We start from the raw sequence: 13,773 nt of genomic DNA, 5'->3' as shown, positions 1-13,773 counted from the left end.
TACGAGGTAGACCAGAGCAGAATGCTAGAACTCAACTTCGTTGAGATAGAGCACTGGTTCTCAGACATTTTGGTTTCAAGAGCCATTTGCATTCTTAAAAGTGATGGAAGACCCCAAGAACCTTTGGTTTCTAATGATTATATCTATCAATAATAGAAATTGAAATAGAGAAATTTTAAATTATTAATTTATTTAATTTATTTGATTTTGCGTACTGTTGATTCTTAGTCTAGTCTACCTTGTAGAGCTGATATGGTGTGACATGGGCAAATTATATACATTGTGCACCCACTGTAGCTTCCAAGTGGTTTTCAAACACTGGGTCCATAATGATAATCTGAATGGGAGGTTGAGGAGATTGATCATGAAAAGAGCCTTCCAATCCAACTGTTTGCAGTAAGTAAAAAGGATGGCCTTGGATGATAGAGGGAAGACACAACATAAAACAGTAATCCAGTAAATGAGACCTAAGCCCAGGCCAAAGATGTACAATAGCTTACAAAAATGCCTGACAGTGCCAATCCCAGTCCAGGAAAAGTTATAATTGGTATGAAAGATGAATCTATCCCCAGGCCCACTGAGCAACTGTTGACAGTCCAAGATGAGCCATAAATTATATACAAGATTGGGCAAATACAAACCCCATCAAGAACTAAAGTTGGAAAATTCCTGGAATCAGAAAATCCTTGAATCCATAGCCATTCAGTCTTGCTAGAGATGAGTCTAAGCTTATTTCTCCCTGTCCAGATTCTGATAATCCCCAGGGAGAAGATTTAATCTGTATTGCTTGTTTGGCCCAAGGTCAAGTTATAAAGTTAGCATCATCACCTAATGATACCTGGTCCCATAACAATAGATGGCCTCACTTAGCTGCCTCATGTAGTTATTAAGTAAGAATGGGGAGTTTATCAGGCCATGAGAAACCGTACAAATCTCTTTCCTCTCTACGAACACAAACTGGAAGGAAGAAAACTATAACATGGTGCCCTTCACTTCAACCTACAAAGTTCATCTAGATATCATAATAGATGGCATTGAAACCTGCCAAAAAAACCAAATAGAACCGGTAGAGTTATATCTATCTTGGTCCCACTAATGGTCACACAGTTTTCCCAAAATATTCATTAAGAGTTGAATACACTTGGGACTGATCTTTCTAAACTTTCAAAAAATTAAAAATAAATGCATTAAATGTATTACACTACTATCATTGTTTAGACTAACAGAGGTTCTGCAGTTGGATTAGTAACAACCAAATGTTGCCTTGGTAGACAGCCAATGCAGGAAACTAAATGGGAGAGCAGACTGCTAATTCGTCTGGCATGGCTTTTGATGCCATGGGTCAATGGAATTATTGTGAAGTCCACAGTACACTTGGATTTACATAGTATACATAGTTCGATTTCAGTAAGGCATTTGACAAAGTAAATCACAACCCACCTCTTGGTAAGCTAAAAAACTGTGGGATAGACTAATCAACATCAGATGAATATGATGGTGACAAATCGCACTCATCGTGTGGTCCTCAATGTCCTTGCAATGTAACATTGCAATGGAAGGAAGGAAGCAGAGGGGTACCCCACGTTTCTGTTCCGTATTCTTCAACATCTTCATAAACAATTTAGAATAGGGAATATAGGAGGAACTCATCAAATTTGCAGACAAGACTAAACTGGTAGGAAAAGCCAACACTCCAGAAGATAGGCTCAAGATCCAGATGGATCTCTACAGACTTGAACACTGGGCCTTACCTAATAAAATGAAATTCATTGTAGAGAAAATTAAGGTTTTTCACTTAGGCAAGAAAACCCAAATGTATAGTATAGAATATGTGGAATTGCTCAATAGCAGTAACTGTGAGAGGGATCTTGGCGTTCTAGTGGATAATCACTTAAATATGAGCCAGCAGTGTGCCGCTGCTGCCAAAAAAACCCAACACAATCCTAGGCTGCATTAACAGAGGGATAGAATCAAGATCCCACTAAGTATTAGTACTGCTTTATAAAGCCTTAGTAAGATCATACTTAGAATACTGCATCCAGTTTTGGTCACCACAATTTAAAAGGACGTTGAGACTCTGGAAAGAGGGCAGAAAAAAGTAACAAATATTATTAGAGGGCTGGAGGCTAAAACATGAAGATCGGTTGCAGAAATCGAGTATGTCTAGTCTAGTGCAAAGAAGGATTGGAGGTGACATGATAGCAGTGTTCCAATTTTTGAGGGGCTGCCACAAAGAAGGGGGGTCAACTATTTTTCCAAAGAACCAGAAGACAAGACAAGAAACAGTGGATGGAAACTAATCAGGGAGAGTAGCAACCTAGAATTAAAGAGTAATTTCCTAACCCCGAGAACAATTAACCAGTGGAACAGCTTGCTGTCCGAAGTTGTGGGTGTTCGTCAGGTGCCAGCATCACTGGAAGCTTTTAAGAAGAGATTGGACAGCTACTTGTCTGGAATGGTATAGGTTATAGGGCTGTGGTGGCGAACCTATGGCGCGTGTGCCACAGGTGGCACACAGAGCCCTCTCTGCGGCATGCGTGCCGTCGCCCCAGTCCTAGGCCTTCAGCTGGGTTTTATAAAACCTTTTTGCTTTAGGCCTCCGCTGCCATGTGCAAAACAAAAAAAAGGTTCAATCAATCAATTAATTTCAACTTCTCGCGGGGAAAAAAAAGATCTTGCAAAGTTGGAATTGATTGATTGAACTTTTTAGTCCCACACAGTCTGCTGTTACCACTGCAACCACACCCACCCAATGGACCACGCCCACCCAATGGGCCATGCCCACCTGGCACCTGACGATACACAAGTGGGTTTTGGGTTGCAGTTTGTGCACTCAGTCTCTAAAAATTTCGCCATCACTGCTATAGGGTCTCCTGCTTATGCAGGGGTTGGACTAGATTCACTAGAAGATCTCTTCCGACTGTCTTATTCTGTTATTTCTGAACTGCCTTGTGGAATTGGGTATTGGAGGTACTGTATTATAAAAGTTTTAATCATAGCCTTCTGCCCAGGGGCAAGGGGAAAGATGACAAATGATGTGTCGCATCATTATGATGCAAATCACAACATTTGCATGCAATGATACATTGCAAGGACAAAAGACTGGGATTTTAGCTGTGACCACATACTTAGCCATTTTTGCGTCACTGCAACCTGTGGTTCAGGCTTACCTGTCAGCCACCTAGAAAGCACTGGTGCCAAGGTTTTGGTCTTGTCTTCAAACTGTTTCAGCATCTACGTGAAACCCTACAGGAGATCACCTGGAGTTTTGTTGTGGATCTGATATCATGGTTGTTTATATTCAATTCCAAGGAATGAACAGCACCCTAGATTGATATTTGTGTTCAATAATTAGATAAATGAGGGAGGACACGCTGGAATTAAATCCAAAGAAAATGAAGATGAAGATGAAGACATTATTGGTAAATAGAAAACTGAACTTGATATCAGTGATTTAGCCTGTTTTGAATTAAGTTGCACTTCTGATAGGAGTGTTCCTTATTCTTTAGCTATCACTGAAACAATTATATTCTACAGAATAAATTTTAAGGGATTGTCTGTCAAAATTGTCCTTCAAGTGTTCCTTTCAAGGTAAAGGACTCCTGTTTTTTGTCTCTTTCTCAGCTACCTTAATTTTTTTTAGGGTAATTCTGAGTTTATTGTATTCTGTTATCCTGTTCTTTGTATTCTTTGATTAGGCAACTCCCTTATTTTGCAGCCACTACAGAAAAGGTAATTTCTGATTTTAAAAGGCTCTATGAGAAGAATCGTGTCATAATGTATCTGCACGAGATTTTATTGAGCATGCTAGCCTGAAGCCTAAGGAAAGATAATTGTTTTCTATGTGCCTGAACCGTGCATGTGATCCATAACAATTTCACCAAAATATGTAAAAGCACTTTTTTTACAAAAAAAATGCAGTTTTTTGTGCAGCGCTAGAAAATATAGTAGTGTAACTTTTGTATCTTTCAGTTTGAAAAAATGTGTTTTTAAAGGTATACGTAGGGTTTTCAATTGTTGCTTTGTTCCATGTAATACTGTTAGCCACCCTGATTGTTTTAGGGAATGGGAAGCCTTCAAAGTAAAATTTAATAAATAAATGACTAAGCATCCATCAAGTACTGTACATGAGAACCACCTGCTCAGACCGTGCAATGTTGCCAGCTCAACCACTGAGTAAGGAAGACTTTGAGGGTGTGTTCACTTCTCCAACTGGTTGTTCCCGTTCTTTAGGAGAGGAAAGGGCAAGGAAAGGCACTTAGAGGGTGTTGGCAGGAAGTGCAGGTGAATCCACACCTGTTATTGCAAGGGAGAATTTACATAGTCCTGAACTTCAAATGTGATTCAGGGAGATGACCATAATTGGGCAGAAGAGCTAGCTACAGACACTCAAGCCAGAGGGTGTTCTCACCCTTGTTCAAACAACTTATAGAAAGACAGGTACCATTTTCAGATTTGGCAAAGTAGTAGTTCCAGAAACCCTCAAAAAGAAGAAATACTCTACTGACCTTATTCCTCAGGCATTAGATATGAAAACAATAGACTGAAGGCACATCAAAGGTTGCTGGAGTTTGACGGAAGCAAGCATGCAAGTTTATTGATGGTATACCAGATAATATCCAAAGGATGATGAAAAAGCCAGTGGAGCCCCCGACCTCCGGTCATTCCGCCGGGGCCTGAAGACCTGGCTCTTCGAGCTCTCGGGCCCAGGCTGAGGAGTAATTTATTTTAATCGGGGTTTTTTAATTGCACAGGGTTAGTTTAATCTTTTTAAATTGGTTTTTAACTTTTGTATTGCTGGTCTTTTAACTCCCTGTAAACCGCCCTGAGTCCTCAGGGAAAGGGCGGTATATAAATGCAATAAATAATAATAATAATAATATTTTAAGTGTTATAGAAGCGGCTTCTAGGCCATAAGTAGAGAGCTCTTGAAAAGAAAACTAAACACAATCCCTTTCTTGACCACTGTTAGAACTGCAGGTAATCCTTGCTTAACAACTGCCCTGTTTAGCAACTGTTCAAAATTACAACAGTGCTGAAAAAGTAACGTATTTACAACTGTTGCAACCATGGTCATGTGATCAAGATTCAGGTGCTGTGCAATGGCAGAAGAGTTTACAACTCTTACAACATCCCAGTAGTGCAATTGATGACTTACGACAAAGCAGCATCAATGGAGAAGCCAGTGATAAAATTACAAGCTGTGGTAACGTGATGTCTTGCTTAATGATCGCAAGTTATTCACTTAATGTTTGCGGGTAAAAGTCATTAAGTCTATTGTGGTCACATAATGTCTCGCTTAACTACCACATCACTTAGCAACAAAGTCCCCATTAGGGTTGTTAAATGAGGACTACCTGTAATTGTGGTGATATATTTGAGACTTTAGTATGTTAGAGATGACTTTGCTGCTGTGACATTAGGGAAAGAGATTTTCAACTTGTTCTCCTTCTGCAGTGATAGTAGCTTATCTTACTTATATCCATGCTTTCATTCCATTACAATTTTGGTGCAAGCCACTAGAATAGTTAGTGATTGACTTTGGATCATGCGAACTCTACAGTTAATAGTAGCCCAGCCAAAGTCTGGAAAATATTTAGAAGATAATCGTGGAATATTTCAGTCTGGCAGTGTAGAGAAAGAGGGAGACGAGGAGGAGACTAAGGTAATTGTGAGCCCAGTAAAACGTGCCCACTCCTCGCTTACTACAATTCACCCATTCGAGATACATTCTCATTGCTATCATGCATTTAACTTATGTTTTTAGTCTATATGTTTTTTATCATTTATTATTGTAAGCTACCCAGTTACCTTAATAGCATTTTATTACTTATGCCCCAAACCACACATTACAATATTGTCAGAGCTGTAAGGTTGTTTAAAAAAATAACCTAAGCAATGCTAAGAAATGATTTAGAGAACTTTTATTGTCACTTTTTTCTGTAAACACACTGGCATACATTAAAAAATGAAATTCTGATGCCCACTCTCAAAAGAAAATAAAAACATTAAAAATTAAAAAGTTATCGTTTTAAATAAAACATCAATTCATATTGTTACTTACAAATATTTTATGTATATTTGATTAAGCATGGATCTCTTTTTAACATTCCAACTCCTGTACAATACAAAAGAAAAACAACATTTTGGCTGGCTGCCTATATAATAGTGTCTGAGCCACACCTGTTTTTTTAAGTTTTTTCCATTGGCTTTTATATAAATAACTTTATTGCAAATTTATCTTCTCTTTCTCACCTGTTTATATTGGTGCAAATAAAATTTATGAAGTGCTACAGAACAAGGTGCCCAAAGCTATGCAGTGTGCCAAGAAATATCAGCTTTTTTAAAAAAAATACTGTGCCTGTTCTGAAAGCAAAACAAGTAGAGTTAGAGGCAACTTCTTTCCAAAATATTTTACTGTAGCAAAAACATTAAGGCCCAAGTTTTCAACATGACTAAATATTACCAGAATTACAGAATTGGAAAGATCATCCAGTCCAGCCCTCTCCCAATGAAGGCTAATTATTATTATGGGATCTTCTGCTATTGGACTATCCAGCCTCTGCTTAAAGACTTAACAAAAGAAAATCCAGGCCATTTACTATTTGCCGATATAGATAGAAAATTATTTCAAATATTCTAATGTTCTATTGAGTCAATTATTCCATTGAAATACATTAGCTATGCCTCCTTTTGAAAAAAAAATATTTTTAAGTGAACATAATCGAGGTGAGGTACAGTAGTGATATACCGTATATACTTGAGTATAAGCCGAATTTTTCAGCCCACTTTTTGGGCTGAAAAATTCCACTTCGGCTTATACTCCAGTCAACAAAAAAACTTACCGAGGACTTGTGCGCGGCCGAGGCTTTGGTGCTTCCGGGATCGCCCGCACCTCTCCCAAGCCACCGCCGTCCGAGACCTGCCGAAGTTTGGGGAGGTTTGGGGAGGTGCGCGCGCACCTCCCCAAACTCCGCGCCTTGCCTGCCTGCTTCTTTCCGCAGCGGAAAGAAGCAGGCAGGCAGGGCGCGGAGGAACGAAGCTTGCCAACGTTTGGGGAGGTTTGGGCGCCTCCCCAAACCTCGGCAGGTCTCCGTTCCTCCGCGCAGACCTGCCGACGTTTGGGGAGGTTTGGGCGCCTCCCCAAACCTCGGCAGGTCTCCGTTCCTCCTGCCGACCTTTGGGGAGGTTTGGGCGCCTCCCCAAACCTCCCCAAACCTCGGCAGGTCTCCGTTCCTCCTGCCGACCTTTGGGGAGGTTTGGGCGCCTCCCCAAACCTCCCCAAACCTCGGCAGGTCTCCGTTCCTCCTGCCGACCTTTGGGGAGGTTTGGGCGCCTCCCCAAACCTCCCCAAACCTCGGCAGGTCTCCGTTCCTGTTTGGGGAGGTTTGGGCGCCTCCCCAAACCTCCCCAAACCTCGGCAGGTCTCCGTTCCTCCGCGCAGACCTGCCGACCTTTGGGGAGGTTTGGGCGCCTCCCCAAACGTCCCCAAACCTCGGCAGGTCTCCGTTCCTGTTTGGGGAGGTTTGGGCGCCTCCCCAAACCTCGGCAGGTCTCCGTTCCTCCGCGCAGACCTGCCGACGTTTGGGGAGGTTTGGGCGCCTCCCCAAACCTCCCCAAACCTCGGCAGGTCTCCGTTCTTCCTGCCGACCTTTGGGGAGGTTTGGGCGCCTCCCCAAACCTCCCCAAACCTCGGCAGCTCTCCGTTCCTCCGCGCAGACCTGCCGACCTTTGGGGAGGTTTGGGCGCCTCCCCAAACGTCCCCAAACCTCGGCAGGTCTCCGTTCCTGTTTGGGGAGGTTTGGGCGCCTCCCCAAACCTCCCCAAACCTCGGCAGGTCTCCGTTCCTCCGCGCAGACCTGCCGACCTTTGGGGAGGTTTGGGCGCCTCCCCAAACGTCCCCAAACCTCGGCAGGTCTCCGTTCCTCCGCGCAGACCTGCCGACCTTTGGGGAGGTTTGGGCGCCTCCCCAAACGTCCCCAAACCTCGGCAGGTCTCCGTTCCTGTTTGGGGAGGTTTGGGCGCCTCCCCAAACCTCCCCAAACCTCGGCAGGTCTCCGTTCCTCCGCGCAGACCTGCCGACCTTTGGGGAGGTTTGGGCGCCTCCCCAAACGTCCCCAAACCTCGGCAGGTCTCCGTTCCTGTTTGGGGAGGTTTGGGCGCCTCCCCAAACCTCCCCAAACCTCGGCAGGTCTCCGTTCCTCCGCGCAGACCTGCCGACCTTTGGGGAGGTTTGGGCGCCTCCCCAAACGTCCCCAAACCTCGGCAGGTCTCCGTTCCTGTTTGGGGAGGTTTGGGCGCCTCCCCAAACCTCCCCAAACCTCGGCAGGTCTCCGTTCCTCCGCGCAGACCTGCCGACCTTTGGGGAGGTTTGGGCGCCTCCCCAAACGTCCCCAAACCTCGGCAGGTCTCCGTTCCTCCGCGCAGACCTGCCGACCTTTGGGGAGGTTTGGGCGCCTCCCCAAACGTCCCCAAACCTCGGCAGGTCTCCGTTCCTGTTTGGGGAGGTTTGGGCGCCTCCCCAAACCTCCCCAAACCTCGGCAGGTCTCCGTTCCTCCGCGCAGACCTGCCGACCTTTGGGGAGGTTTGGGCGCCTCCCCAAACGTCCCCAAACCTCGGCAGGTCTCCGTTCCTGTTTGGGGAGGTTTGGGCGCCTCCCCAAACCTCCCCAAACCTCGGCAGGTCTCCGTTCCTCCGCGCAGACCTGCCGACGTTTGGGGAGGTTTGGGCGCCTCCCCAAACCTCCCCAAACCTCGGCAGGTCTCCGTTCCTGTTTGGGGAGGTTTGGGCGCCTCCCCAAACCTCCCCAAACCTCGGCAGGTCTCCGTTCCTCCGCGCAGACCTGCCGACCTTTGGGGAGGTTTGGGCGCCTCCCCAAACCTCCCCAAACCTCGGCAGGTCTCCGTTCTTCCTGCCGACCTTTGGGGAGGTTTGGGCGCCTCCCCAAACCTCCCCAAACGTCGGCAGGTCTGCGCGGAGGAACGGAGACCTGCCGAGGTTTGGGGAGGTTTGGGGAGGCGCCCAAACCTCCCCAAACAGGAACGGAGACCTGCCGAGGTTTGGGGACGTTTGGGGAGGCGCCCAAACCTCCCCAAAGGTCGGCAGGTCTGCGCGGAGGAACGGAGACCTGCCGAGGTTTGGGGAGGTTTGGGGAGGCGCCCAAACCTCCCCAAACAGGAACGGAGACCTGCCGAGGTTTGGGGACGTTTGGGGAGGCGCCCAAACCTCCCCAAAGGTCGGCAGGTCTGCGCGGAGGAACGGAGACCTGCCGAGGTTTGGGGACGTTTGGGGAGGCGCCCAAACCTCCCCAAAGGTCGGCAGGTCTGCGCGGAGGAACGGAGACCTGCCGAGGTTTGGGGAGGTTTGGGGAGGCGCCCAAACCTCCCCAAACAGGAACGGAGACCTGCCGAGGTTTGGGGACGTTTGGGGAGGCGCCCAAACCTCCCCAAAGGTCGGCAGGTCTGCGCGGAGGAACGGAGACCTGCCGAGGTTTGGGGAGGTTTGGGGAGGCGCCCAAACCTCCCCAAACAGGAACGGAGACCTGCCGAGGTTTGGGGAGGTTTGGGGAGGCGCCCAAACCTCCCCAAAGGTCGGCAGGAGGAACGGAGACCTGCCGACGAGCCTTGGCCACACAGGGTATTCCTGTGTATTCAGGCTTGCAAAATGGCGGATCGAGCCTCTGCTGGCGGCAGAGGCTTGCAGAACGGCGGATCGGCTTATACTCGAGTCAATAACTTTTTCCAGTTTTTGGGGGTGAAATTGGGGGTCTCGGCTTATACTCGAGTCGGCTTATACTCAAGTATATACGGTATGTCTTTAGTTAGTAGTTTCTGTTCTCCCCAGGATGAATCCTCATTCTAAAGCCTATAAAATTAAAATTTAACCAAAGCAGTATCAAACTGGCAGCAATGTACGCGACCTGGAATATAACAATATTTTCAAATCATTCAGCAGATGGAACAATGTCCCCTGCTTAGAGTCTCACTTATGGGATATTGAATTAATCTTGTGTGAAGGTGACAAAAGCAAACAGTGATATAACAAGATTCATAACAAGTCAAAGGAAGACAAGCTAGTCAGTCGGAAAGCCAGCAACCCAGAAATATCCTGAAGTTGTGAGCATATTCAAATATCATAAATAGCCTGAATCCAGGGAGTAGATATGCTTCCTGCTAATTCCACATTTCCTGCATTTTGTTAAGAGAAAATATTGGCTTGCATCCAGAGTTCCCACAATCAGAACCCTTCTGACATAGCACTGTTATTGTAAGAAGTGGGGAAGTGATTTGATTCCTGACCCGTTTCAATGAAAACATACTTCATTTGACTTGTGAGAGCTTCCAAAACAGGGTGGAAGGTATCACAGGGGCTACACAGCCAATCAAGTGAAAATCAGACAACATGCTTTTATTCTGTTTTAACTTTTGATTGGGAGCTCCTCAGAGTTGGTTACAAGATGGGCAACTATACATTTTAAGTAAATAAAATGTATAGTTGTCTAGAAGGAATATCATCTGAATTGCACTTTTTTTCATGAAACAAAGTATAGAAAGGTACTACATCTGCATCTGTTATTTATAAAATGACATTTTGGAATTAATTGATAACATTTAAAATGAGTAAGGCATTAAGGTCAGTTGAATTTCATCAAGGATCTGAAGTACCTGGAAGAAGATTGATTTTTGAACCCCCTCCTCCAGTATCTTGTTTATTATACTTTGAAATATAGTAAAAAAATAATTGGGAAGTTTCCTTTCCCGCAGTAGGTGAATCTACTTCAATCAGTTGAAAAGAACCTTGGTGTTTAACCCATAAGAGCTCAAATGATGGATAGTTTTCCATGAAGATACTTTTAGGATAAATCCAAAATCATTTGTAAGCATGATGGCATATTTCATTCCATATACAGAAACAGATCCTTAATCCTGAATATTTTAAAGATATATTTTCATAAAGATTGAAAAGTTTACCAAATTTTCAGGAGTTTTGATATAATACTTGAAATATTGTAATACAATAGTATATCAAGAAAGCACATGGAAAGGAATTCTTAAATCTTGAACAATAACTAAAAATATTAGCTGTATTCATCAGAAAATCTTAATGTTTACTGAATTCCCAAAAGAATATTTAAAAAACAATTTGGTTTCAGGTTATTATTATATGTTAATACAACTTTGGGGGAAACCGTTGTTAAAGATGTAAGTATGAAGTGGAATCATATTTTTTTATGCCAAACATGGGTTTAATAGATTTGTTGTTGATTTTTGAAATGTCCCTGTGTTGCAGAAATGAGATAGACATGTTTCCACATAATTTCAGTTTAAAAATATGTTCAAAGAATTGAGCTAGCTATATATTAATACCTTGAGTTTTTAAAATGTTATCACTATTGTACTATCATCACTATTGTAGTTAAAGCTGGAGCAGTCAAAATGGGAAAATTATTAAATTGGTGAGTTTTACAGATAAGAGTTTCATTTTCTACAATGCATGTTTTGAAAATGTAGTAGAAATTTATTAGCGCTTAATGAAAACCATAAAGTTAGGAGATGAACTCATACATAATTTTAATCAGTAGCAAAATAATTTCTTTTCCTTTTAATTAAAATTTACAATAAATTTACAAACATTGCCACTCATTTAAAATTGAGGTATTTCCATTCTTAGAAAAATACAATACATTTTACAGTAAAGTGCATATATAAAATAATTTTTGCCCTAAATGTAAACTAGGTAACAAGCAGTCAATACTTGTGTTACATCTTTATTTTGAAGATTTTTTTAAAAAAAATAGCATTTAAGGCACGTTGTAAATAATTATAATTTACAAATATAGCAACTGAGAATATATTATATAAATCTCAGTTCAGCAACCTTTATTAGAGCCAAGTCAGTATCTTCTTTGCTTTAGGCTATGGGTGGCATCCAATATGCTCCTATACCTTTGCATGTGAGGCATTATATCCATGTATGAGGGAGATGTGACCTGTAAGAATAAAAAGCAAACATTAATATATATATGTATATGTATATGTATATGAAGGCTATTGCTAAGCACATTGGTTTGTGCTTAAATTGTAAGCCGCCCTGAGTCTTCGGAGAAGGGCGGGATATAAATGGGATTAAAATAAAAAATAAAAATATGTATATACTGTATACACTGTGTATATATATATATATATATATATATATATATATATATATATATATATATATATATATATATATATATATATATATATATATATATATATATATATATATATACACATGATAAGAATAGGTTATTTCCTACTATAACCCATTTGTAAATATGAATTTATACCCAAGTTAATATGGATTACATATTTGCTAGTAGTAGAAATAGTAAAATACAGCAAAAACCTACAAAGGACAATCCTAGGAAAAGTAATGATTAACAGGTGATGGAAGGTGATGCATAATATAATTTTCTACAAGGTTAATTTAACTCAAATTGAATGTATTCCAATTAAATAAACATAGATTACAACCCAAATTAATAAAGCTAACTATCTACTAATATTTGAATGAAAATAAAGAAAATATAGAAAATCTGCAGTTCAGCTGCAGGTTCAATATACTGTACATTTATTTCAAATGTTGAATATCTACCTGCTATAAAGACTGAAATTTGTTTTATTATAATATCAGTATAGTTTTATTCTTTCCTTATTCTCTATTCCCAGCTGGTAATTTTACTTGGAACTTATAGCATGGGTAGAATTTTTTTCTAGATAAAGTACATTAAGTAAAAGCTACGGGCCAAGCTTTCTAATTTTTATGTCCAATTTCCATTCTTCAGTTTAAGGGAAAACTTACCTGCTTGTAACGATGTTCAAAGAGAATTGTAAAACCGAGGTCTGAATCAGTTTTTGTTCAGTTTTCTCCCCTAGTTCTCCCCGTTAGCTCTCACCAACATGTTTACTATTTAATATTGTATTGTACCCAGTTCTACAAAAGTATAGATTTTGGCAAAGTATATGTTCCTCCTTAAGATTATTTCTGCTGAAATGATCATATTGCACAAATAAACCTACAAGGTTCAGGTGCTCTCTCTTTCATTGCAAACAACTCAAGTGATCCAGACTGCCTGCTCCCAAATTTGATGATCTATTCCCAAGCAGGAAATTGACTGAAAATCTACCAGTGTCCATAAATGAGCAGGTAATATTTGTGAGTTGGCTCTTATTTTCTGACTCTTGTTTTTTGCCTCCCTCGTATAATAGAAGTTAACTATGAAAATGTAAGGTTGTTTTTTTCTTATTAGGAAGCAGTTTCATTCTCCCCGCTCTTCCTTCCTTCCTTCCTTCCTTCCTTCCTTCCTTCCTTCCTTCCTTCCTTCCTTCCTTCCTTACCGTGTCTTAGTTGCTGGTTTAATTGCTGATGTTCCCATTAAAGTTCTGTTTGTATTACTCTTTTCTTACTTTAGTAATAAATTATGTACTTTGTACTGGTCTCTGGCTCATAAAAGTAATTACCCTTCTCTCTCCCAGACAGTGTGTGCAGACAGCCTAATTTCATACGGACTGTTTTTTCTCCTTGATACCCTAATTCCTCTCCATATAAAGTGACTCTAGAAGTAGTCACATAGCACATGGAGCACACATACACAGACTTCATGATTACAGTTGCTTTCTTTTCTACTGTTCCTTCTAACTGGAATCTGAACATTGAAAACCTAAGGAGTTAAGAGTCAGTGAGCGAAATGGACAACAAGTAGAAATACAGAGCACATACGTATTTGGTTC

General features: G+C 42.0%; 1 protein-coding gene across 1 annotated transcript in view; it reads right to left on the bottom strand.

Moving 5' to 3' along the window:
• Nucleotides 1-11,660: 11,660 nt before the first annotated feature.
• CEP126 (centrosomal protein 126) overlaps nt 11,661-13,773 on the bottom strand; it is a gene marked incomplete at its 5' end in the record, with an annotated part of 32,270 nt that continues 30,157 nt past the window's right edge. Inside the window, one exon of the mRNA XM_081326209.1 lies at nt 11,661-11,990. Within this exon, the coding sequence (XP_081182335.1) occupies nt 11,895-11,990 (96 nt within the window). The 3' untranslated portion in view covers nt 11,661-11,894. The remainder of the gene's footprint in view (nt 11,991-13,773) is intronic.

This window comes from Vipera berus, assembly GCF_964194415.1.
Source record: "Vipera berus genome assembly, chromosome: 4".
Lineage (NCBI taxonomy): Eukaryota > Metazoa > Chordata > Lepidosauria > Squamata > Viperidae > Vipera > Vipera berus.
Note: the sequence above shows the minus strand (reverse complement) of the source record. Positions and strands in the feature narration are given on the sequence as shown.